General features: G+C 38.0%; 1 protein-coding gene across 3 annotated transcripts in view; it reads left to right on the top strand.

Annotated features, from left to right (window-relative positions):
- Window positions 1-26,519, top strand: part of MYO1B (myosin IB) — a 115,492-nt gene that overhangs the window by 69,837 nt on the left and 19,136 nt on the right. For all 3 annotated transcript variants that reach the window (XM_062610001.1, XM_062610004.1, XM_062610003.1), the window contains 14 exons: window positions 348-451; window positions 1,210-1,357; window positions 2,036-2,154; window positions 2,936-3,022; window positions 3,347-3,412; window positions 14,886-14,990; window positions 16,463-16,525; window positions 17,280-17,480; window positions 19,812-20,038; window positions 20,201-20,401; window positions 21,878-21,971; window positions 22,418-22,567; window positions 24,690-24,758; window positions 26,405-26,491. In XM_062610001.1, the coding sequence (XP_062465985.1) occupies window positions 348-451; window positions 1,210-1,357; window positions 2,036-2,154; window positions 2,936-3,022; window positions 3,347-3,412; window positions 14,886-14,990; window positions 16,463-16,525; window positions 17,280-17,480; window positions 19,812-20,038; window positions 20,201-20,401; window positions 21,878-21,971; window positions 22,418-22,567; window positions 24,690-24,758; window positions 26,405-26,491 (1,721 nt within the window). The remainder of the gene's footprint in view (window positions 1-347; window positions 452-1,209; window positions 1,358-2,035; window positions 2,155-2,935; window positions 3,023-3,346; window positions 3,413-14,885; window positions 14,991-16,462; window positions 16,526-17,279; window positions 17,481-19,811; window positions 20,039-20,200; window positions 20,402-21,877; window positions 21,972-22,417; window positions 22,568-24,689; window positions 24,759-26,404; window positions 26,492-26,519) is intronic.

The following is a 26,519-nucleotide window of genomic DNA, read 5'->3' as shown; positions in this document are numbered from 1 at the left end:
TAAGTGTTGCCCCTGTGCCATTTTCAGATGTGGGTTTTCTTCATACTTAATGTGCTTTTCCACACCCATCATCTTTTGTGGGAAATGTAATATGGTGGTAGCGGCAATAGTAATACCTGAAGTAAATATATGGTTTGGTATTAGCTGAATATCTGAGTCAGGAATGGCTTTGCAGTGTATTATAAGCAAAGAAGAAAGCCTGTTCTTATTAAGAAGGTTTATAATAAAGATCCTTGAAGAAAACTTAAACCTACTAGTAACAACAGGTCTTAACAATACTAATTCAGGGATAAAGGAGCTAACAACAAACATGCTGTTACTAATGATATTTTTATTTGAATTATTAGGCAAACTTAAACTGGAGCGGGACTTCAGCAGATACAACTACCTGGGCCTTGATTCTGCCAAAGTGAATGGAGTGGATGATGCTGCAAACTTCAGAACTGTTAGGGTAAGAAGAAACAGGGGTTGGGTGTAAACCCCAAAGGGCTCAACATGAATAAGAACAAGAGTTCTTGTTCTCTAGGTCTGGCCAGTTGGGCTGGGCTGAGAGGGCCATCTTCTATGAGTGCTAGCACCTTTCATGCAAGAGTATAGCATATTTGTACAGGGAAGCTTAGGTACAACTAGAAAATGCAAAGAACCAAGTTTCTGGAATATTCTAGTGGAAATACAAAAAAAAGACCAAAAATAAAAAAGGAAGGATAATGAAAAAGCAGCCCAGGCCCCTTGATGAGCCCATAGAAAAAGTTGCATTGTGTAGCTGCTTATGATGGCAGCGACTGATCTTCGCGAACCCAGTGATGCTGACCAAGTCAAAAGGAAAGCAGGCTGGGATGGTTCTCAAGATGGTTTACTGTGGTGCTTTTTGCTTGATTGTACTCACGGATAAGGAGAATACAGGATCCTGTTACCCAGTCTATGCAAATTTAGATTCTGAAAGTTACTGGCTTTTAGAGCGACAGAGTGAACCAAGAGGACATTATCTTCTGTCAATCTGGTCATTTGACTGTGGAAAACTGGGTTGGGTTACAAACTTAATTAAGTGGCTTTAAAAAAAGAAGTACTGCATTTTAGAAACACATAAACTGGAGGAATACTAGAAAAGGACTGGATTGACATTCACATCCATTGTTATTCAACCTTTTTATATATATGTGTGTGTGTGTAGATTCTTTTATCTCATAGTTTTATCTGTCCCATTTCCAGAATGCGATGCAGATAGTTGGCTTTATGGATCATGAAACACAGTCTGTTTTTGAAGTGGTGGCAGCCGTTCTGAAATTGGGAAATATTGAATTTAAGCCTGAATCTCGTGTGAATGGACTAGATGAGAGTAAAATCAAAGATAAAAACGGTAAGATGAGATTAGTAATGGCAGGAAAAACACTAATTTGGCTGAAGTCATTACTAATTTTTGTAATTTCTGTAGACATACTATATCCTTACAGATGAATTAAATTAGATTGTTTCCAGAACTCACCCGCAGGCAAATATGAGTTGAATTCTGTGCAATGTCAGTTGTCCTGTTTGAAATTCCACAAATGATTAGTTTCTCTTTTCTCCACTTTCTTAACACTTTCTTCTGAAATGTTAGATAGTGCTATGCATTTCTGCAAGGGCTTCTGAAGGCCTTTTGTTTTTTATAGTAGGGCATCTCTGCCTGTAACATCAGATTCATTTCATCATGTTTTTTGCAGTTGATACCTTTTGAAAGTTCATTTATTTTCATTTGGAAGTTTTTCTTCGTGAAAAGCAGTTACTGACAGAAAATCAGGGAGTTACCTTCACAAAAATAACCAGATAGAAAGTGCTTTCAAAACTAATAACCCTGTTTTCTCGTGATGTGCATATTTTTAAGAAGCTTTGCTTGGCAACTGTGTAGCTGGCAGGAAGTGTTAAGGGGTGGTTGTTTCTCTTGAAGAGAATCTGATTTGGGAAAATACTGAACTACTTAAGAGCCAATAGTTTTGTGGAAGGAAAAGCAATGATACAAAAGGATTCATTATATTTACACTCTGCTTTTTCATGTTAGAACTCAAGGAAATCTGTGAGTTGACGGGTATCGACCAGTCTGTATTGGAAAGAGCTTTCAGCTTCCGGACGGTTGAAGCCAAGCAAGAGAAAGTTTCAACAACACTGAATGTGGCTCAGGTAAAAAGAACACCTGAATTAAAAGGAAAGAATTGTTTAAAATGGCAATTTATTCTACATGACTAAACCATGACTGCCCAAATAAAAGCTACAACTAATAGGGTGTTCTGAATAGAACGTATAATCAACATAAGTGTGTTTTTAATTCAGCAGTTTCTAAGTGTTCAGGTGGATGTTTTGCTTGTGGGTTACCTCAAAAAGATGCAGAATAGGAAAGGGTTGCAGAGAATGAAAAGATGAAACAGTTCTGCACAAAGGCATGTTGAAAGTGTTGTGGCAGACTGTTTTCATTTAGAGCAACTGGTGTAATTTCATGTGAGTTGAATGCCCCGGGGTTGCTGAAAAACTGCTGCTGCCAGCGTCGACTTATCTTTCTGTAATGCTGTGTGATTGCCACCTGTGCCTCATCAGCTCAGACTAGCAGGAATGTTGTTTCCCTATCTGCAGCTGCTCAGCTCCCTTTGCCTAGGATTAGGATGGGGGATGTGAGTCTTTAGAGTGTATCTGGATGAGCAGAAAGGGAGCTGAAGTGCCCTCATTGTGGCTGCTGTTCCACAGCAGCCAGCCCGTGGCCAGGAAGACAGAGGGGTACATCACCAGGCTACCAACACTGCCAAAGTGTCCTGTCACCCCTGGACTGGCTTCATTGCCTGACTGGGCAGAGGCACTGCTTCCTGAGCCATTCCACTTAAAGGTTCATAGCACCTTTAAGATATGTCAGTAACAAAAATGTTGGAAATAGCCCAGCATTTATAACATTTTTCTTCTTTCTTCTGTTTAGGCTTACTATGCCCGTGATGCTCTGGCTAAGAATCTATACAGTCGACTGTTCTCTTGGCTTGTTACCAGAATCAATGAAAGCATTAAGGTATCATTGTTTTGTGCCTGTAAAAAAATCAATAGAAACCCTTTAAAGTGGTTGGTAGAATTCTATTTGCCAATTTCATTTTTCCTAGTTGTACACTGTTAGACATGGTACAGGTGAATAACTGTATCACAGCTCAACAAATTGCTGTCTGCTCTGTTTTTAAGCTAATAAAATAATTCATGCCATGTGTATTTTGGGAAGCCATACTTAACATTTTAGTTTACAGACTTTGACAGCCTACTCATGAGATGCATTAGTTTTCTTGATTCCCAAGTATGAAATGTACAGATGACTGACTCAATGTTTAATTACTATCTTTTTAAGGCACAAACAAAAGTGAGAAAGAAGGTAATGGGGGTGCTGGACATCTATGGCTTTGAAATTTTTGAGGTAAGACCTTTATAATGGTAAACATTTAACGTGAGAGCTGTTATTAAAGTTTAATAGCATAGATCATGAATCAGAATACATGTAAGTTTGAATCAAGTGTGTCATTCCTGACTTAGAAAAGTAAGCCAAAGAGAGATGTCTTAGCATGTCTGGTAATTGAAACAGAAAGTTCTCAAAGCCAAACTTGTGTTTTTACACCATAGGTAAATAAATACTTATGATGGGTAAACTAAATACAGTGATATACATTCTGAGCATAAGAGAGACTGTAGTGCAATTTCTGCCTTGAGGCATTTTGTGGATGTCTTTGAACAAGCTTTGTATTCTTCAAAAAAACACAACAACAATACATTTTTTTTCCCTGTCAAAATCAAAGATTGAATTATATTCCTTTTTATCTCGATTCCCTTTGTTAAGTATTCTGTACCAATTCCTAACTGACGATCTGTGGCTCACTGCTGTTTGTTTATGATAGTATTTTTAGACTGGTGCTATTTTGAAACAAAAATGAACGAGTTTTTAATTAGGTTAGGGAACACTAGGGAGAGAGTGTTTTCATAAATCTTATTCTGACAGGGTTTTCTAAGAGATTTATGGATCTTGGTTGGAATCTGTATAGTGTTTAAACTAGAAACTCAACTGAGGATAAAAATCAGCAGAAAACACAGAATCCTTACCCACTTCCCTACATCCCTCTTTGAAAATCCAGGGAGTATGTTTAAACTATGTGGAAGATGGGAATAATCTATAAAAAGAGTAATTGTACATGGGAGGGTGCTGTAAGTTTTATTTCAGAAGCATGACATCAAAGTATGTGCAAATCAAAATATTTCCATGAAAAGGAAAAACAAAGCTGTTACTTGCTTCAAGGGTTTATTAAGCTAGGTTGTATTGTTTGCATTAAACAGAAGAAGGTATTTATGAAAATACATTGCAAGTGGTCAGGTGTCTGAATGGAGATCTCAGTGCCAGATCTCTTTGGAGCTGGTCCTTGGCATACCTTTAGAAAGCTGGACACTGGACTGGTACTGCTGACATCTTCGGGCAGGACTCTTTGTTTTCACTAGCTCTTTCTTTTATGTTTGATTAAGCATAAATATGTAGGCTGAGGTGGGAGACAGAAGCTTGCACTAACACACAAGCCAAATGGGTAATTGTGTTTGTGGGGTGGTGTTCTAGAGACAAGGCTGTCTCTTGTATGTAATTTTCTTATTTTGTTGGAATTCAACATCTTAGAAGGTCATGAGTAAGTAGGTGAGTACAGGAGATGTAGTTCTGCAGGGGAAAAATGAAAGAACAAGGCTCTCTTCACTTTCATACTGAATTACAATGCAGCTTCCCTAATTTGTACAAACTCAAAAGCTTTAAAATAATGCAGGTAGTGCTGTTCACTCTTCAATTCTAACTTGCATGTTTTTTTCTGCTGGGAAAGGTGGGAAAGTTTTGCCTTGTGATTCGAGGATCAAATTCATCAATACATTTGTAGAAGAGGTGCTCATGAGGCAAGAGCGCTAGCCAAGCAGCTTGGTTCAGCAACACGGAAATAATGGAGTTATATCTGAACATTGAAAATGGGAGTCAAGTAGTATGCCAGAAGCATACATGACTCGTACTATACCATGTTTTAATTTAAGCGTGTTTGAAAAAGAAGCTTGATTGGTTTAGGTTTCTAGAGGTCACTCCTACAGTATTAGTATTGGGACTGCATAGCAGTACTGTAATTCAAAGGATGGATGATAGACAAATTGTCCATTAGCAAATCCTGAATCAGCTGTATTTCCTATACTACCCACTTAGTTATCCTTGTTTTTCCAGACAGGTTAATTTTATAATCAGAAACCGTTGACTTATTTTCAATTAAATCAAAAACAGAGATATTATTTTGAGGCAAAACAATTAATTTTCTATGCAGCTCTAGTTTGAACAAAAAAATGATGTAATGTCATAATCCTTAAATTGAGAAAAACAATTCTGTGATGAACAGTTGCTTGAATGAATGTCATGGAGTAAGGTCAAGCAAGAGAAGAGGATGCTTACCGCATATTTTTATGTCAAGTTTTGTAACAAATGATTGAATCTCACAAAAATTATTAAAGATCTTCAGAAAATGCTTACAAAAACAATTATTGTTGAGAATTTAAGTAACTACTTCATGGAAAATATAGTGTTTAAAATTAATTATATTAAAACAATAAAGTAAATTTTAACAGTGTACAATACTGTAACTCAAGGAAAATTCAATAATGTCTTAGGACGTACAGCGCAAAAAGTATAGTGGTAACTGGAGCCGTTTACTCTGTGGTATGTTTGTAAACATGATGGCTAAACATTTGAAATGTTAGCTGAGGTGTAGCTAATGGCAGTAACTATATCCATCTAATTGCAAATTACTTAACACCTTTGACTAAAAATGTGTGGCTCCCTTCTGAACCTAATTCTTAAGTCAGATACTGACTTCCGTGTCTGTTCTGAAGGTTAGAACTAACATCATTTCTACAAAGAATGTTTTTTGTCAAAAATGTATTTGATAGGCTGAAGGTAAAAAAGTCTACTTTAATCATGTTTGTACTAAGGAAGCAGATAGGTTTATCATTACTGCATGTGCTTTACCTAGAATGTTCTTGTACCTTGGAGACAGAACTCCTACTACACACTACAGAAGGGGTAGTAGGAAGTTTTTTATATACATGCAAAATATTTACACGTGAAGCTTAATGCCATTGAAGTAAATAGCAAGATACGTGTTTATTCTATTATATTTTTCCTTTAGTGCTGCACTTGCCCATCAGGGTAAGAATAAACTGATGATATTCTAATTTAATAAAGATGATAAAGAATATCTGATGGACCGCCACAAATAAGAATAAACCAATGATATTCTAATTTACCTGTTTTGTCCCGAGATTCTCACTTGAAAGTTATTGTAATATATTATAGTCTGCTTCCACTGCAAAAACATTAGTTTGCTACAGATTTTTGAGGGACTTGTTTTGATTCCTAATTCAGGGCAGAGAGTATTTCTTAGGCTTTCTTCAGTATTTCTTCAGGATGACTCCTTAGCTCATCATACAATTCCTCCTGTAAGAAGAGTAAAGAGATCCAGATTTCGCATTCTGAAAGATCCAACACTTCACCTTCTGATGACAATAGCACTCTTGTTCTAGTTCAGTTTGCATTCAGTAATGCAAATAGAAGCTTATATAAATGAGATTTTTTTTTAATCGGTTTTTGAAAGTTTATTTGCTGTCCATTGTAATTTCAACATTTTTCTGTAATTTAAGATTGTTAATTTACAAAGTAACCGGAGCTTTCTTGAAACTTAACAATGGAAAGTTACTGAAGTATCGATAATGCTGGCATATACTCTTTGGGATTTGATTTCTGTTAGTATTTTATCAAGGGCAAACCCAAAAACTATCCAAGAAAACAGATTTAAGGATGTGGCTGTCCAAAAATTCAGATTAGGGAATTTAAATCTATTGATAATCCTCAGCCTCTGTGGGTTTGGCAGATGTCAACAGCAAGCTTGGCTAAACAATCCACAAAATAGGTGCTGCAAAGCTGTGTTTATTTTTGAATCCTGCTGTGCCCTTTGTGATAAGCTGTGTGCAGGGACTGAGCGTTTTGAAAGCAAAATGCTGAAATTCTGAGTGTCTGTGTGAGTTGTCTACGGGCAAGGATTTAGAGACCAGGATTAGTGTGAAAATGCAGGCTGCAGGGCCGGGTTGGTTCTGTGACGTTGCTGGAGCTTGAGCAATAGATTGAGGCCTGACACTAATTGCTCCACAATTATGTTTATCCGCATTCTTGAGTAGCTGCATATGTAGTCAGTCTGCAGTCTAGTCTAGTCACTTGAGATGGGCAGGGATGATGGCTGGTGGTGGCACGGGGAATTTCAGGACCAGCTCGACTGTAGACTTCTTGGGGTAGGTTTAGGAGTGCTCCTGCATTATTCCATGTTTGTTTCTATATTTTGGGGCAGAAGTGTTTTCCATATCTCTGCAAAATGTGGAAGGGGTGGGGTTTATGAAAAAGAAAGAAGGCTGAGGAAGGCAGATGACTGGGGGCTTGGCAGGTTTCCACAGAGATGAGAAGAGAATCTGTTCAGTTTGGGCATTTAATTTTCTGTTGTGTACATTTACTATGTAGATGTGGGTGAGGGTGTATAAAAATGAATGTCATGCAGAAAGTGTGAATATTTCATCCTGCCAAGCCTTTAGAGATAAAAATGTGTCTGTGCTATTTGGCTTAAATGCTTTATTCTGAGATTTCAGGTGTCACTTATGTAGCTGGTCCATATGACAAAGCTAATGATTTGGAGTGCAGTTTTATGAAAGTTGAGGCTGCCAAACAAGGCTTATTCTTGAAATTTGACAGGCCCTGAGAAGACAGTTTGAGAGTGTGAATGCTTTTTGCGCAATCCCTTGGCAGAGCAGTTTGTTCCACATGTTTTAGCCTGATGAGAAACGGGGATGTGCTGGGCATAGACCTGCAAAAATAAAGGCTGCAGAAAGAAAGGGTTTGTTTCCACTTGGTCTTCAGACATCTGCTGAGGGCTGACCTGAGGTGATGTCAATACCTTGTTTCTGGGGCCAGTGTCTGACCAACTCCTTTTGCTCCATGCACACAAGAACAGTCAAAGACATGGCAGCATCCACATGCTGCATAAACTCCAATAATAAATAAAAATACCACCAACAAAAAGATCCAAACAAGACACCCAGCAGGAAAACCGGGTCTGTTCCTCACAGTCTGTGAAGCACTTTGGTAGTACTTTACATTTTATGGCAGTTAGCTTATTTCTTCTGTGTAAAAGTCCCTTGTGGTGATAGGAAGAAGCTTGGTAATGTTGCGTGCACTACCTAAACTGTCATCTGAACATTGACAAAATTCCAATATGTTTACTGAGGGAATCTGTTAGAAATATGAAGAATGAAATTTCATTATATTAACATGTTCATAGTCGTGGTAATTTTCTGTTTTAAGAAGGTAACCAAGTAAGGAAGGGGTAAACATTGAAAATTACTTTCTGAGATGTTTAAGGCATCTTAAAAAATTGGGGAGGTGTTTCCACTTTTACTATAAACCTATACAGCAGCTTGGTCTGGTTGCTGAATAGTTGCTTTGCCTTTTTTTATCCTGTTCATTATGTGAAGGAAATCACAGCTGCAGAGCATGCTCTGAGCTCTAAGGGACTGCTGCTGGCTCAGAGACTTCCCTTCCCACACCCCGAGGATGATTTTAATGGAGAAGGTTCTAGTTATTTGCTAAGAAGACTAATTAAAGAGGAAAAAAGTGGCATATGGAGAAAATCGGCACTTTTGTTTTTTTTTCATTCTTTTAGGCTCTGGAGACCCTCTCTTCATGTCTTGACTTTGGCTCTGAGTCATTGGTTATCAGTTATTTTCCTAGTTGTCTTAATATCCAGACCATAATTTCCAGCCTCCTTTTCTAGACACTATCTTACAACAGATTTACTCTTTGAAATTGTTCAGCCCTTTTCTGATGCCCATCCGCATATTATATACTGGCAAGGGGCAATACTAAAATGTGTGTACCTGGCCCTCTAATCCATCTAATCGCACAGGGCAAAGCCCATGTAGTATGAAAGAGAGCTGTATTTTTGGTCTCTAATTGATCAACTACCTCTGCTAGGAAGTGTTATGAAGGAGGGGGGCTTTACAGAGAGGGACCCTTGGATGGACTCCTAGGTGCTGTGGAGATTTCAAAATACAGTTAAGGTGATCATTTCCTTAAGTGCTAGAATGCTTAGAAGCAGAGCTAAATCCCAAGAAGTTAATCACCATTTAATTACACATGCTATAATTTAAGTATTTAGAGAGGATTATTTCACAAAACACAGGTTTATGAAGTAAATCCCATTGGCTGGCTGTTTTTAACAGAGGAAATGTTTGAAATGCTGGAGCAATAGACACAAATGCTCTGCTTCAGGTTGTGAGAATAATGTTTTGCCCTATAGCATCTGTTCTGTCTTAGTAGAGGAATGGGTATGATTAGGTAGTAGGCTCTTGCCTACTTGTAATTTCTGTTGTTCCAGGACTGTAATTTATCAGGTTGAGTTTGTTGAAATGATTGTACCTGGGTTTCCCCATGGATCACACATACATTTTGCCCACTGGACTCACTATAGTTGCTTCCCCTTTTAACTCCAAATTTGGTTTAAACATGCATGTCTGGACACCACAGCTGAGAGCAAGATGGATTTTGGAGTGCCTGGTTCTCTACCAGTGCCAATAAGAACTGAAGCTGGTTTGCTACACAAGTATGGAAAATGGATAAGCCCTGAAGCTTCAGCATGCATCTTTCTTGCTTCCTTTAGACACACTTAAACATAGTTTGATTACATGTATGTGGAATATTTATAGTTATATGCTTCCCTGGTTCTTTGCCTATAGAGATATTTATACAAAAGCGCAGACATTGTTCTGTTTCACATGAGATATATTTCAGTTACGTTTGATTCCTCAAATGTTTGTATATATAAACAGAAACACGGGATGAATATTGTTAACATATCTTCACTGACTTTGCGAAAACTAGAAAAAAAAGTTAGAACTGAGTACATGAGAAACATGTAGCTTGTTTTTTCTAAGATAAAAATGTGTCTTTTTTCATTTTGTTTAAATGCACTTTCTCCTTCTTGCTGATTTTTCATTTTCTAGCATTTGTATTTCTTAGTTTCACCTCATAAACTCATATGCTTCTGTGGTCATACGTAAAAATCCCTATCCCCAGACACCACAGTTGGATAGAAATTAAATTTGCTGGTTGGTTTCACCATTTATTCCACCATTCATCTCAGTGAAGTAAGTATGTTGGTCTTCTATCATCATTCCTTTTGCCATCTGGCTTTTTCGCTACTACTCTCAGTAGCAGTCTAGGGGGCTAACAGAACTACTGGGGATCACCTGCCTATGTCAGGAGAAGGTCAGAGAATTCCAAGTCCTGGAGCTGCATGGATGCTGAAATAAGTTACTTTCTGGGGCTATATTTGTTAGAGCAAAACCATCAATCTCTGTATGCTTTCTCCCCTTCATATTGATCAAAAAGTTCATTTTAATAACATTGGTTCTGTTCATTCCACAGTCTCGTCACTTGCAGTGTTTAGATTTTGTTTTAAATTATGTTTTTCCTTTAAATGTTTCTCATATATTATTATTTTGTTGAATGTGTTCATATAAGCTACTTGAAAAGGTGTTGCCCAACACCTTTTTGTTGGTGGTTGTAGACTGAGCAATATGTAGGTTTTTGAATAAGAACTGGAATCATGAAAGATTATGAAGGAAGAGGAAATATTAGGAAATACCTTGTATAGGTTTTATACTGATGATACAGCTGAGTGTAGATTTGGACAACACTACATGTTTGATTTGGGGAAGACAGTGGAGAAGACATAAGAAAATTGAATATTTAGACTAGGGTTTTATGAGGCAAGGGGGAAGATAAGAATTTATTCCTACCTCCTACTAGTATGGAAAAGTACCCAGTTTTCAGTTTTAAGTAGGTATTGTCTTAGCTGCCTCAGTGTCTCTGGAAATTGCTGGAATCTTGGTACTCATGGGTGAATTTGAATTCTCTGTGGGGAGAGAAGGATAGGAGGTAGCTGGTTTTCATATGAAAATATCCTGGATTAGAAATTTTGTGTTCTAAATCTAGTGAAAGAAATTACATTCATCATCAACATATGGAGACAATATTTTCAGTATTTTACTGGTATAACAGTTTTTAATGTCAGGAACATCTATACATGTTTTTTCAGATGATTCCGTGATATGCATGACTAGAAACTTCCTGTGAAGAAATTAGGTAAAATATTAAGGAAAAAGAAATATTTTCCTTAGACTTTCAAGTACCTATTTGTAACTTATGTAAGAGCAGTGGTTCAAAAGAAGAACTTTTCATCTTTCATGGTTGACTCTGAACAACCTGAGCAAGTACAGCATTGTGATCTGCTTCTGTATATGAGACTATATTTTTACCTGAAGCAGAACTTTTTAGAGCTCACAAACTTGCTATTTATGAAACGCCACTCTGATGCCTGGTAGTTTGAAGGCTGATAAAGAATAAAGTTGTATGAGCAAGACACCATTATCTGTGAAGTGAAAAACATGGTGAAGTAGGCTTTGATTTTTGTCAGTGAATTTTTCTACTTGTCTAAATGTATTGTTGCACGTTATAAAAGGTTGAGGGGATTAGCTGAGGGTGTTTGGTTTCTTTGTATCTATAAATTTTACATGACTTTAAGCTTATCTCAGGTGACATTATGTTTCCCAGCACTTTTAATTTAATTTGAGAGACTGAGCGGTGCTTTTCTTCCCCAAAGGTTACATTTTGTATTCTGCAGTGATTTCAAAGGGATAGTTTGAAATGCTGCTATCAAAATGCATGGATTGAAGTGATGCTCTCAACATTAAAGTAGCAGAATTACAGCCTGGAAGAGAAGCTGACACTTTGAGAAATGCTGCTCTTAAATTTATTTATTTTTTTTTTCCCTAAAATTTCCTAAGAATATTTGAATTTATTAACTCTTCCTGAAATTGTGGGTCTTTCTATGTTGGTTAAAACCCTTTCTGTTGCTTAATGCAAATCGTCAGCATAAGGAGCAAGCACAGCCTCTGGTGGCTGGATCCTACCAGTTCATTTCTCCTGAATGGGTTTAGTGATGTGTTATCACTGATAATAACCATTCTTTATTGGCTTCTAAAAAACAATGTCAGAAGTCCTTTTGATCCCTTGTAGTTCTATCATAGTAATTTCAAGGAGCCTTCATTAAAAAACTGGGGGACAATTCATTTGCGAGAATAGGTCTATGCTTTGTGAAGCCTTCACATAATTAAAAATTACAGATATACATTAAGAGAGAATAAATTCACAGGCTCTGTTGCCTTACTCAGATTTGCCCTAAGATAAACACTCTAATCGTTTTTTCATACAGTGTTTCTTAAAACCTGTAAAAGGAAATGCCTCTTTCTGAAGTGTATTTAATTTACCAAATGTCTTCTTGTGTGTTCAAAGTTAAGTGTTTTGAGGATTTCCAAACATTTTTCCTCAGTTTGGTTGCTGTAAGTTAACTGTTAGCCTTTTGCTCTGTATCATACATGAAGAACAAAATTGCTACTGCTCTTCAATGACTCTTTTCCTGGAACAGCAATTTTCAGTGGCTTGGCAATATCGAATAGAATTTCATAAAGTGGGTGTTTTCTGAAGAAGTCTATGGATTTTGGTTTGCCTTTCTTTGGCGAGCCATAAATATCACAGATAAATCGCAAATCAGGAAAGTATCTAGCAATTACTTTAATATAATGACCTTTTAGTTAACATAGTTTAGCTGGATTTGCAGTTCAGTTTCCATCCTCTTCTGAAGATGAATACTGTGTATAATATGTGAGTGAAAAGTCCTGTAGTGCTTGTAATCAAAATAACATGTTCTTTCAGAGAAACAATCTTTCTGTGTTGGGTGGCATGCACCTGGCAGGAGGATGCAGAGTGTGTTTTACCCTTCCTCTTTGTCAAGGTGATGTGTCAATTGGGGTCCTCTTTCTTCAAACTCAATATATCTAAAGTGATGGCCTTATCTGAATGTATCAAATAAACTTTTACTCATCCTTCCTTCAGTACTCTCTCTTTCCTTCCCCATTCTCCTCAACCTTTACTGATATTTGTCTGCCAAAGATCCTATATATACATATATATGTGGTTTTTTGAGACAAAACAAGACACATGGTGGTTTAGAGACGTGACAGTGCAAGAATGCTGTTCTGTGTCACACTGTGATGTGCCTCAGTCCCTTGATTTGTTTGATAATCTTTGGGTAGTACCTAAAGATACACTCATCTACAAGAAGTAATACATAACATTTTTGTAGTACTTTCAGTGATGTACAAACATGATTCTGATGAAAAGACGTGGTACACTAAATAAATGCTAATAGATATATTTTGTGTTGTTATGGAAGTATAAGTACTGACTGCAGTTTATGTAATTTCTTTTTGCAACAGAATGCAGTAAGTATGACTTGTTTGCAGTGCTGATTTTGCTGCATGCCAAATTTTAACTGTCTTCTTTAGAGCTATGCAAGTTTTGCGATCTTTGATTGATAACTGCAGTTGGTGTGAGGGGCGGTTTGATGTGGCTGAGAAAGTTTGGTGATCAGCTATGATTTTGCTTTACTGAAAACTCAAATGATAAAAGTAATCTGTTCTACCGCAATATTTTCTAATCTGCTTGTGTGTTCTCAATCTCAGTTAGCAACCATATCCTTAATTTAAACATTGAAATGATTGCAGTTGCCGTTAATCATAAAAATTCTACCACCATAAGTTGGTCTTCACAGGTAATGTATAGCAGACTTATTTAATAGTTTATAAAGGCTTAGTGGTCTATTCTGCAAATTTTCAAGCTTCCTGAATAATCAAAATGTTCTTCATGACTAGTAATTAGGAAAGAAAACAAAAAAAGGAGTGGCAGAGGAGAAAGAACCCCACAACTCCAAAGCCAAGAAGAGAAGACCAGCAGCTGATACCCAAATTTACTCTTGGTTGCAGTTATTTCTGTATATACATGTATGGAATTCTTATAATGCTAATGACTGACACAAGCACTGGGAAAGTTGAATGAAGCTGCTGTTCCCCATTTCTTTGAAAGGGGCATTTTAAACCAGTCTGCAGAATGGGCACCTGGCCTCCAAACTGCACTTGTTTAAGATAATGAAGTGGTAAACCACAGCTTTTACACTGCAATCTTGGCCCTGGTGATGTCAGCAGTAAAACATCAGTTGACTTGAGTGAGCAAGGACTTTTTACCAGTGGTATTTGGTTTCTGCAAAGACTCACACCATGCTTGTTCCCTAACCCCGTTTAATCAGAATTAGCCTTTTAGAGGATTTTTGGTTGATAAAGTTCTTTTAATTTCCCTCATTTCAGGGGGAAATTACATGAGCAGTTTGTTGGCAAGAAGGAGGTGTGTTGACCTCTGGAGCCAATAATCTCTTAACCCAGGCACAGCTGCAACCAGAATAGCAGCTTGGGCTGCGGATCTATAGTGAAATATTGGCAACTAAGTAGAAAAGAGCTAATGCTACTGTCATAGTTTTATTCATCAGAACCCACAGGAGATGACATTTTACATATGGGGACAGATTACTGCAGGCAAAACTTCTGTTGTTTGTTCCCTGACACCACAGGCGCTTTTATGACTCTTCCCCAAAATATCAATACAGAGGCATCATGAATATAGCCTACAGAGTTTTTGTCCCTCCCAATGGAGAAGGCCTCAGGGAAGGATTTGGTCTAAAATTTCCAAACTAATCTCAATAAAATATTGCTCCAACCATCATAATCACAAAGCTGGAAGGATTAGTTAATAAAGCAGCTTGTTGACTTGCAGTAACTTACTCCAGCTGAGTTCCAGGGTGTTTACGCAACAGCAAACGCAAACATGTTTTGTCTGACAGGACAACAGCTTTGAGCAATTCATTATCAACTACTGTAATGAGAAGTTGCAGCAGATCTTCATTGAACTTACCCTAAAAGAAGAGCAGGAGGAATACATACGAGAGGTAATACTTGAATGGATCTTTCCTTATTCCCTCCTCATCCTGTTGTTCCTGTGAAGATGCACAGGCATGTGTGCTGGAGCCTTTTCTTAGGGAACAGTCATTTTTTGGCATGAAGCATGTTTATGTTGGACCGTGTGGTAGTTACATTAAGCAAAAAAAAGAGTTGTGTTTGGTTTTGTTTCACGTTATGGGTTCTCCAGGTAAAAACCAGACCCAACTCTCATTCATTGGCAACAACTGGCAGTTCTGAGCAAGGGCTCATTTATTAGAAGACTAATACCACTTTCTGTATTAGTGCCACTACCCTACTGCCTGTGTTTTAGATTGCGCAGTAGTGTCTGGGGTACACCCCAGCAGTGGCCACAGCTAATCCTGTTTCAGAAGGGGCATGGGTGGGTAAAACAATAGCACACACTATGAAAGAAACGACAAATAGATTTTTGGTTCTAGTTTTTCTTCAGTTAAGTTTTGAAGGGAGCTGTATCAGCTTTCTGGGTAAGTTTATGATGTGCTTTGGAGCCCAGGCTGGTGTTTGATGTTATTCTGTGAGTAAACATTGAAGTTTTAATAGGTTTTAGCAGTACTCCCCATTATCTACAGAGCTCAGACAAAATACCAGCTCAGCTGTGCAAACTGGCATGCACTGTCCCTACTCAAGCTGGATGACACCATTTTGCTGTATAAACCTTTTTAAAACATAAACAATGTTCCTGCCTCATAATCTTGGGGATGATGATGAGGAAGTTTGGGAATGTCTGTCTTCTTGTTTGCATTCAGTGGTGAAACTTGAAACGTCATTACGGCCATTTGGTTCTTGAATGATATGTAAAATGCCCTGAAAGACTAAACTGTAAGAAGTACTGCAGAATGCAGATTAAGAATGGAATTAATATTTGGTTTTCCAGTCCTTTGCCCCACCAGTGTTACCTCCTGATAAGTTTTATTGCTGATATTTGAAAAAAATTAAGAATATCTGGACAACAGCCAGATTCTGGATTTTTCAGATGGTCTCATCTAAATTTAGCTCTCTCTCTTACTCCCATTAATTAAAAAGAAAAAAAGAAAGAAACCAAACCACTAAGAGCTTAGAAATTTTGTTCTCGGATGCTTGCACAGGAATGGGTTTACTTACTTATTCCCTTATATCCAGTGGGATCATGGGCAGAGCAGTACTGGGCAGGCAGACACGGGAGGAGCCTGGCGGGGTGCCATGAGAGTGCATGGGAAGCTGACACGAGTGGGGGAAAGGAATGGAGAGGGGGCTTGGCAGGCACTCAAGGACAGTCATTTTGCACAGATAGTGTTAGTAGTAGATGATTGCATTTCTTTCTTAACAAATAAAATGTTGGTAAGCATACAGAATTAAATTTGGAAATAGTATCTTAGTTAACTGGAATATAATGTAATTGTCTAGAGGAGAAGCTGCCTCCGTTGTTTTCCTGTTCATACATTTTCTTTTTTTTTTCTTATAGGGTATTGAATGGACTCATATTGAGTATTTCAACAATGCTATAATTTGTGACCTAATAGAAAATGTAAGTTATATTCAGGAATCTCCCTAAATAATTTTTCAGTGCATAGAATGAATTTAGCTGTAAAATCTGTATGCATCTTCACGTACTTTGATTTTGTAAGCCAAGCCACTCATTGTATTAGTCATCTTATTTTATATGGTAAAAGTTTATTTTACTAATATTTTTTTTTTTACAAGGCCATATGTTACTTTGTTAGAAATGTTCAGCAGCACCTACACAAAAAAAGAAACCAAACCCAAACAATTCTTAAATGTTTACATTTAGTTCTGTTTTCAATAGCAGATATCACATGCTGCATTATAAATAACATTTCTTTTTATATAGAAACTAGAAAACTCAATGACTTGTTACTGAGTACTTTAGGTTACTTGTATCTAATAAGAGGACTTCTTATGGCCTTAGCAAAGCAAGAAAGATAAAATTCCTTGACAATTGGAAAAGAACAGGTTTTTAACCATTAACATGAAATGTAGGATGGTTTTACCCATAAACAGGCTACTTCCAGTTAAATTGGAGTCTGAGTAAGTTATGCACAATTCCAAGATGAAGTTCAAGACTGCTTCTGATCTGAGAAGCAGACTTTCAAAACTGCAGATACTAAAAACCTGTTGGAAATGGGGATGAGGAAAAGAGCGGAACTTTGAGATGGCTTAAAGAACATTTTACTGGGTAGCAGAAGTCAAGCAGGAGAGAGTGATATCCTTTTTATGTGTTGGTGGAAACAAACACTAAAGCTCTTGTCTTGAAACTTCAGAACCAAACTGGAATCCTGGCCATGCTAGATGAAGAATGCCTGAGACCAGGAACTGTTACCGATGACACCTTCTTAGAAAAGCTGAACCAAGTCTGTGCCACTCACCAGCATTTTGAGAGTAGGATGAGCAAGTGCTCCCGGTTCCTCAATGACACCTCCTTGCCTCACAGCTGCTTCAGGATCCAACATTATGCTGGAAAGGTACCTGGTGAAGCAGGGAGTACGGGGTGTGTGAAGGGTGCTGCACACCTGGCTTTGGTAGAATGGGGAGGCTCTTTCTCCATTAAATGATGTTACAGTAATGGAGAAGAACTGCTTGAGTCAATAGTTGATCAAAAAATCTAGATCTGCCTTAATCTTTTCTGTCTTAAGCCTAAATTTCATGATTTGGGCTGGAAGGTTTTCAGAGATCATAGAATCATAGGATGGTTTGGGTTGGAATGGGCCTTAAAGCTCACCCAGTTCCAACCCCCTGCCATGGGCAGGGACACCTTCCACTAGAGCAGGTTGCTCCAACCCGGTCCAACCTGGCCTTGAACACTGCCAGGGATGGGGCAGCCACAGCTTCTCTGGGCACCCTGTGCCAGCGCCTCAGCACCCTCACAGGGAAGAGCTTCTTTCTTCATAATGTCTAATCTCATTCTCCCCTCTGTCAATTTAAAGCCATTGTCCTGTTACTACATGCCCTTGTAAAAAGTCTTGCTGCTCTAGCTGAAATCAGTGGCAGTTCTCCATCAAAGGAGAAAGATGTCCCACATATTTGGTGGTGAACTGCTAAGTTTCTGGAAATAAAACATTTAGAATGACAAGAATTCACACATTTGAAGGAAAGATACTTTGGAAAACATGGCCTTTGTTGCTGAAGTAGCTGAAGTCCTTAGTCATGTTGATGAGAAAGTGGAGGGTTTGTACATTTGAAGAAACTGAGTTTATTTGGACAGTCTGCATGTTTAAACAGATGGAAGAGAAAGCTGTATAGAGGGCTTGCAAATATATTTGCTTTTTACAACATAAGCAGCATGAATAAATACAAGTCTGTCAGTTTTTGCTGTGTAATTCAGTATGACTTTTTATTAATTAAAATAATTTGTGAAAAGATATTTTATTAAAACAAAGTGAAGCATAGGGGTTGAAACTACACTTCTTGTTTGAATCTCCTGAACTGTTAATTTCACACATTGAAGAACATTTGGAAAGTGTTTTATTTTTCCAGCACTGTTTAATACTTCCCTAATTTTTAATGATTTCTCAATCTTACCATTTTGAATAGCTCAGTAATTTTCTCATTCAGAATAGTCTTGGAAATACCATCTTTTCAGCCTTTGAAGTGGCCATTTGTTAAATTTACGTTATGTGTTTTCCAAGAAGATTTTATAATTGCATGTAGCTTATCAGGGATTAATACTTAGATATTTCTTTGGTTGTCAAAATTAAAAGCAAATTGAAAATGCCCCAGTACTTTTAGAAGGACTTCAAACAGATTGTGTTTGAGCAGGCACTGGGGGTCTTCAATTGTTAGTGGCATTTACTTACCCAGCAGAGCAGTCAGTGAATTCCTCCTATTTTGGGAGGAATATTGTTTTTCCATCCTCAGCTGAGAATGTTTTGATCTAGTCACCGGACAACAAAAGATTGACTCTGCTTCTATGAAATACAAGCAAGTTCATATGAGCAGTTCTTGCAGCAGTGGCATTTACTACACATCAGAAACAGAAACGTGTACTCAAAAATGCTGCCCGAGTTCCCAGTCACTTGCTGTTGTGTAAAATATGGCTATGTCTGTACCAGTTTTATTCAGTATTCTGTGTACATAGTTCATATCTACATAGAACTGAAAAATCATGAAGCTGAAGAATCTGAATTATTAATTGTCACAATTAATCAAACTAAATTCCCGACCCTCAAAAATTAAAAAGAACAGTAGCAATCTGGGATCTGCATGAAGTTCCCCTAGATGCCTCCTGGGTCTCCAGCTGCAGGTCAGAGCTTTGCATTTATGCTTCTTGTTGTTGGACTGTTTTCCTGGTAAAAGTCCTTTAAAAGAACAGTCCCCTGGGGACTGCAGATAGCTGCTTGCTGCTGTGATATCAAGAGGTGATATTTCATATCTTGTTTTAGTTAGGCAAATAATGTAAGCATTAGTACTTTGAAGGGAAAGGGTATTTTTGCTGCTATGATTCAAAAGAAAGAAAGAAAATCTTTTTTCAGCCAGAAAAAGATTCTTTTGGACTATTGGCAAGTGGTCGTCTATCACAGTTGTCATGGGAGAAGGTTTTCCCATTTCAGAAACCAGAATTGATCAGCACAAGGACCTGTTAGCAGTGTGAGAAAATGCATCTTTCTCAGATAGCATGTTCACAGCAATTTTATCCAACTAAAAGTCTTCCAAATGTCAAATTTAAAATGAAAGCTGAAATGTCTTTTGTGTTGGATAGTGAGAAAGAAGGAGAAATTGATTTCTTGGGTCAGTTTTGAAGTGGCCTATGTGATAGTACAGAACATGCTCTGATGAGAATCTTCTGTATTTATCAGGTTATGTACCAGGTGGAAGGATTTGTTGACAAAAATAATGATCTCCTGTACCGTGACCTCTCCCAGGCCATGTGGAAGGCCAGTCACTCTCTTATCAAAGCGCTGTTCCCAGAAGGGAACCCTGCTAAGATCAATCTAAAGAGACCACCAACAGCAGGTTCACAGTTCAAGGCTTCAGTGGCTACCCTGATGAAGAACCTTCAGACAAAAAATCCAAACTACATCAGGTAAATTACCCTGTGGCAAAGCTCTGGTGAACTTATGTTAGGCAAAGTTAACAAATAATATCTTGCTATCCAAGGATAAACTATTGAAATACATAGTTTAAACTTGTATAATAGTTGTTGACATGCACAGTGCTACAAACAATTGTTTGCTTCCCTTTCCAGATGCATCAAACCCAATGACAAAAAGGCTGCACACATCTTCAATGATGCTCTGGTGTGCCACCAGATCCGCTACCTTGGTCTTCTGGAGAATGTCCGGGTCAGAAGGGCAGGTTATGCATTCAGGCAGGCGTATGAGCCTTGCCTGGAGAGGTACAAAATGCTGTGTAAGCAGACATGGCCCCACTGGAGAGGGCCAGCCAGGTAAAAAAACATCCGTATTCTTGCCTGTCCACTTCCAGTGACTGGAATTACCATCTTCCATGTGTTCTGATTATTTTTGTTTTCCTTTGAATTTAATGAACTTTCAAGTATTTTTAAAGTAAATTAAAAAGTAGGCCAGTGTGGCTCAGGTGTTTTACTTGTATGTTGTTCTTTAGCATCTTGTTCCAGATTTTGGATGAGTTCACTCACTGGGAACTTTCATTAACTTTTCATTAGGCTAAAAATTAGCAGTTCTTTGGCAAAGGTGATGATTTTAGTGATTTTGGAACTAGATGATCTTAAGGTCCTTTCCAACCCTAACGATTCTATGAACTGATCTACTGATGGAAAGGGTTTTGCATATGAAAAAGGAGACCATGTTGGCTTTAGAATATATTTCAGCCTTTACTCATTTGGGCCTGAAAGAGAGTAGGGGGCTATGGAGGAAAGGGAAAAGAGAGGCTGGAGTGGAATCAAAATCACTAGAAGGTCTGGGATGATCAGAAGGACACTTTAATAACCAAAGTGTAGGAATACCCATTTCTTTGAAAACAGGCACTCAATCTTCCTCTGTCCTTTCAAGAATGATATTACATAATGATTGGTGAACAACTATGAGATAATATCTTTTGCAAATAAATTGGATCAAATATATAATTTTAAATTGCATGATATTCACATGTTTTTCAGATAATGTCCTATTTAGGCAAATGGGCTTCTCAATTCTTTTTACACTTGGCCACCAATAGCATGATTTAAATTTCTTTCATAATAGTTTCATACCTTTAGCTACAATTTAAATCTTTATGTTATCAAGATAATGGTGGAGGTGCAGTATTGATAACAATGGCATTGTTAATCATCACTAGGATCAGTGCAATTCATAGAATCGTGGAATCGTTTGGGTTGAAAGGGACCTTAAAGCTCACCCAGTTCCAACCCCCTGCCATGGGCAGGGACACCTTCCACTAGAGCAGGTTGCTCCAAGCCCCATCCAGCCTGGCCTTGAACACTGCCAGGGATTGGGCAGCCACAGCTTCTCTGGGCAATCTGTTCTGTTTTCTATTTTTGTTGACACTTAGAAAATGCAATTGGTAGAGTGTGGAACATGAGCATTTGTCAAATTTGTCAGTCTTTATTTCACATTTTGATGTTAATGTGAGATCCCTCCCTTTTTCTTTTTTTTTAATAAAATTATTACAGATACAAGAGGAAAAAATAGGCCATTGCTGATGCTGTTACAAAATTGCCTTTTTCTCCATCAAATTATTTTGAATCTTTACAGTGATTATCCTTGCCTTTAGCCAAGTAACCAGTGAGTAAATGAGTTAGGTCTTCAATCTTCTTATGTCAAGCACAATTTGAGAATTTAAAATACGCTTTCATATACTTTCCATAAATTATTCTTTGAATATGTAAACTAAGAAGTTTTAGAGCTGGAAGTCATGTTTGTTAAGCTCATTTGCTTCTTATTAGGGCTGGAGTAGAAGTCCTGTTTAATGAATTGGAAATCCCTGAAGAAGAATTTTCCTTTGGTAGATCAAAGATATTCATCCGCAACCCAAGAACAGTAAGTGAAAAATGTCTTCTGCAAAGTCAAGCCATCTTTCATAAGGGTAGCCTGTTACAAACAGCATAATTCACTAGTTGGTTACTACAGATTTTTCTAGACGCAGCACTTTGATACAGTGCTGTGAAATTTAGCACTAAAAAAAGGCACTTTTTAATGTTAGGCCCATTAAAATTGAAGCGAGTCAAGACTCTACAATAGTTGTCAGCCTAAATTTAATGTTACTTTTGTGTGCCAACTTGTGACCGTGTATCTGACACAAACTTTGTTGGTGTATCTGCCTATAACTCTGGAGGTGAATAAACCAAAAGATGTCTGAAGGGGGACTTGAATAAAGGAGAGATTTCTCTTACAATAATTGTGCTTATGTTTTTTTTTCTGGTTTCTTCTCCCCTGCTGTTTTTCTCCCCATGTCAACCAAAACCCTAAAAAAAACCCAAACTCAGCTCTTCAAGCTAGAAGATCTGAGAAAGCAGCGGTTGGAGGATTTGGCTACTCTAATTGAGAAGATTTATAGAGGTTGGAAGTGCCGTACACGCTTCTTGTTAATGAAGAAAAGCCAGATTGTGATTGCTTCCTGGTACAGGAGATATGCAGTAAGATACTATCCTTACTGAATGGGGGTTCTTTTCATTGTTTAATACATTTTTTCATATAACCTTGATAGTATATTTCATATGATATGTATAGGAAACTGTTGGAAGAATTCAATTTTATGTTAATATTTAAGTACCAGTAATGTGAATAAAGACGATTTAGTTGCTGTAGGCCACTAAATGTTTACATTGTGCTTAAGTAAGTAAAAAGCTCACCAGAGCTGCTTTAGATTTGGGAGAGCAGGATTTTGTGGCCCATCTGGGAAGAGCCTTTCTCATTCAGGTAAAATGGTGGCACTTATGGTGCTTTCATAAAGTATGGTTAATGAGTAAAATATATTCAGTAATATACATCTGCAGTTGTGTGGAATTCAGTCATTCCTCAGGCTTTTGTATTTTTGCCTTATTTGGAACCCTTGCATTTGAGGCTCAAGAATGCTGCTTGGGAGGATCTCAGGGACTTATTTTAATTATAGCTCATAAGCCTCGTAGTTCAGTATTGTTATTGATTTAGTTCTAAGCTAGTTTCAGATCTGTTTGCACAGAATCCCTTGTACAGAACACTGGGTATTCTGTGTCATGAAGTGAACAGTATTGTTAAGACCCTTTAATGTCTTTGTCAGTAAATGAGATTAATATGATAAAAAAAGTTTTACTGTTTTTAAGTTTTAAAACAATTCTTAAACATCTCAGCTGCATTTTATTACTGTGTGCATATCAGAAAGCTTGTTAAAATATATGATATGGAAAGAAAGCATTTTAAACTGCAAGTTGCAGAATTGACAATCGCTGTTTTTCATTTGACAAGCACTTCTGTTTGTCACCTTGAAAGCCATTAGTGTTTGCTTCAGTTATCTTGGATAATTAGAGAGAAGTATAGATCATTTGGAAAAAGTATGAATAAATGTTGGGGTTTTTTGAACTTCTGTGGCAGAATGCACTATTTCTGCAGTGTTATTACAGAATTGCATTGTGCCCATATGGCTTCATTATGATCTCATACAATCTTATGAACTAAAAGTGGAGTTCCACAGCTAGATTGGTACAAATTTTAATATAAAGAAATGGGCAAAGCCCCGTGTGACTAAGTTCACATTGCTGTTGATTTCTTAACTGTAGACTTTTATTGGTTCACTGGTGGAGCATGGCAGCAGTTGTCTTTGAATACAGGAAGCAGTCATAGCGAGACCCTCAATTACTTAGAGGTGACAATAGTGATATTTCTTCAGCCTCTTCAGGCAGATGTAGGGCACCATTCTCCTAACCCAACATGATTGCTAGGCACTGTGATTCATAAGGAATCCCTTGCATGAACAAAGCTTTTTGGCAACTCCTTGTGCTGGAGGCTTCACTAAAGGATCTGCAGACACTTGCCTGTCTGTTCCATTGCAAGGAATGACATGTCAGTCATAGCATGAATGTGGCTTAGAGGGGATTCTCTCTAGCTTGCTCGCAGGGCTGTTCACTGTAATTGAGTGAGCTGAGTGTCACACTAAAAGCCTTGTTGCAAAGTCTGTCAATTGTTGTTCACTTAGTGTTATACTTAATCACTGGACTACTAGAAAACTGAGCTTTTTAGAAGGAAAATGTTCAGTTGTCCAGGAAATTTATTGTTCAAACTGGCATACTTGGATAATATTCCATCATGTCATTCAGGAATCCATGGGTTTTCTTTTTTCTGGTTCCTAAGTTATTGTCAGCATTTGGTATTATAAACAGACTGTGGGTGATAGGAACAGCACAGGTCTATGAAAAGGTGGTAAAAGCTTAGCCAACAAACCTGAGCATTTATTTGTATGCAACTCTGTTGGTGAGGAAGACAAATAAAGCTGTTACTGTTAGTATTTAATCCATGTCACTTTTGTGCTGCTGACCACGAATTAGTGTTTCTGTAAATAGGGAGTGGCACTGTCCATGCAGCATTGTTGATGTGCTTTGTTTCCCCTCGAGTTGAACACAGAATCTACGCTCTGATCTGCTTGGTCAAAAACTGTTGACTTTTTGCATGTAGTGCTTGTGTCCTTAATTGTACTAGCAAGTGTTAGTAAGGGAAGTCTTATTATGCAGTATTTTAAAATTGCAATATTCTGTTCTAAGCATCACATATTTATTTCCAATACAGCAACAAAAAAAGTATCAGAAGATAAAGAGTTCGGCTATTATAGTACAGTCCTACATCAGAGGATGGAAGGTGAGTTCCCTGTTACTGTGGCTAAGTCTGCATAGTGAGTCAGAAAACAGCAGGTCAGAAAACCCATTCCAAATGCACTGCGCCTTCCAACTTCAATGCCTTTTTCTATTGAGCTGTGGCTGTGCCACAAATACTCGTGTTTGCCACAGAAGTGGTGAATTTGGGACATCTGCATGCAGCCTGGGCTGTAAATCCCTTCAAACAGTGCAAGGAGAAGGCTGGAATCACACTGAACTACTCTTGTTATCCTTGGGGGATCCTCTGACAGATGATTTGGAGAGAGATACACTCTTTACATGGGCTGGAGTGTGAATGAGTGAATCTGGTGTTCAGAGCAGACCTAGGTACATGCTAGGCACCGCAGCAGCTCCAGAGTGGAATGGTCAGGGACTCTGCCACTGGGCTTACAAAAACTGTAACATTGGACTGATTGGACTGGTAGAAATAAGTTGTGGTTGGAGTTTATTTTACAATTAACAGGATTTTCAGAGAATGAACAAAATAAAAGAAGGCTTAAAATAAAGAGCTTGTGTCACCTGTGCAGTGTGTTACTTGGGTTAATCTTCGATTCTCTGTGTGCTACATGGAGGGGTGAAAGTACTGTACTCAACTTGTGTTGGGCAAGTACTTTATTGCTGTTTTCTTGTCCTCTGCCTCAATTTGCTACAACTTTGCTTCTTTGAGAGGTTTGTATTTCGTGAAGGTATAATCCCTCAGCCATAGCAGGGACTTAAGGAGTAATGCTGTAATAAGAGGTAAAAACGAGGTTAACAGCTCACATGAAAGCAGCCACAGTGCTTAAAGCAACTACTGCTGTCCAGCTTCAGAAAAAAATGTCCCTGGGCTCCTCTGTTTCCTTATTAACCTTTCTCCACCCCACTAAATCTGGCTTTCTCCTCTAGGGAAGAGAAAACTGCCTTTAATTCTGGAGTCAGTTCCCTTCCTGTCAGGGAAGGAAGGGGCTACAGTTACTAGCTATAGGTGTAAACAGCCCTTTCCTGCCCAGAAGGTTTTAAAGTTTGCCAGCAATAAGCTACTGAAATTTGATTTTACTATTTTTCTTGATTTTTACTTTGTCTTCATTATTTTGTTTAAATGAGTTAAAAATATTCTTTCAGTCCAACTATTGACCTACTGTCTTTTCCCATGAGTGTTACTTGAAGAAAACTGGGTAAAAGCATCATCTCGAGTTATGATTTTCGTTTGCTGTTGGAGAACATGCTCTTCTGTGGTAGCACTGCCATGGATGAAAGCCTGGTATGGCAGCAGCCTTTAGTGTGACCTAAAGACAGGCAATTTACTTGTGATTTATTCTTATTGCAGTCTAAATGGATAAGACATATACTGTGTGGAGGAAAAGTGTTGCCATTGTACAGACAGGCATACAGATATCTCAGATGATGCGGCAAATCTGGGTGAAATCTAAACATTGAGCTAAGGTCCCCTGAGCTACCACTCCCAAACTTTCCCTTGTGAACAGAACCCTCTCTGGAGCAGTGAATGTTAGGCTGCGTATCATTTATGACTCTATTTGCTTGGGGATTTGGAGGTGGTGTGTTTTGGCTTTGCCTAAATTTCCAGGTTGTAGTGCCTTGGTTTAAAATCATTATTTTTTTGAATAAAATAACTTTTTCAATTGTTTACAGGCTCGGAAACTTCTCCGGGAACTTAAGCATCAGAAGCGTTGTAATGAGGCTGCCACAATAATTGCTGCTTATTGGCATGGTACCCAGGTAAGAAAATGGTAACAAATGGTGCATT

The sequence above is a fragment of the Pezoporus occidentalis genome, unplaced genomic scaffold (genome assembly GCF_034315485.1).
Source record: "Pezoporus occidentalis ecotype Australia unplaced genomic scaffold, CSIRO_AGI_Poc_V1 ctg143, whole genome shotgun sequence".
NCBI classification, from domain to species: Eukaryota; Metazoa; Chordata; class Aves; order Psittaciformes; family Psittacidae; genus Pezoporus; species Pezoporus occidentalis.
The sequence above is the reverse complement of the archived record's forward strand: the minus strand, read 5'-3'. Positions and strand labels throughout refer to the sequence as shown.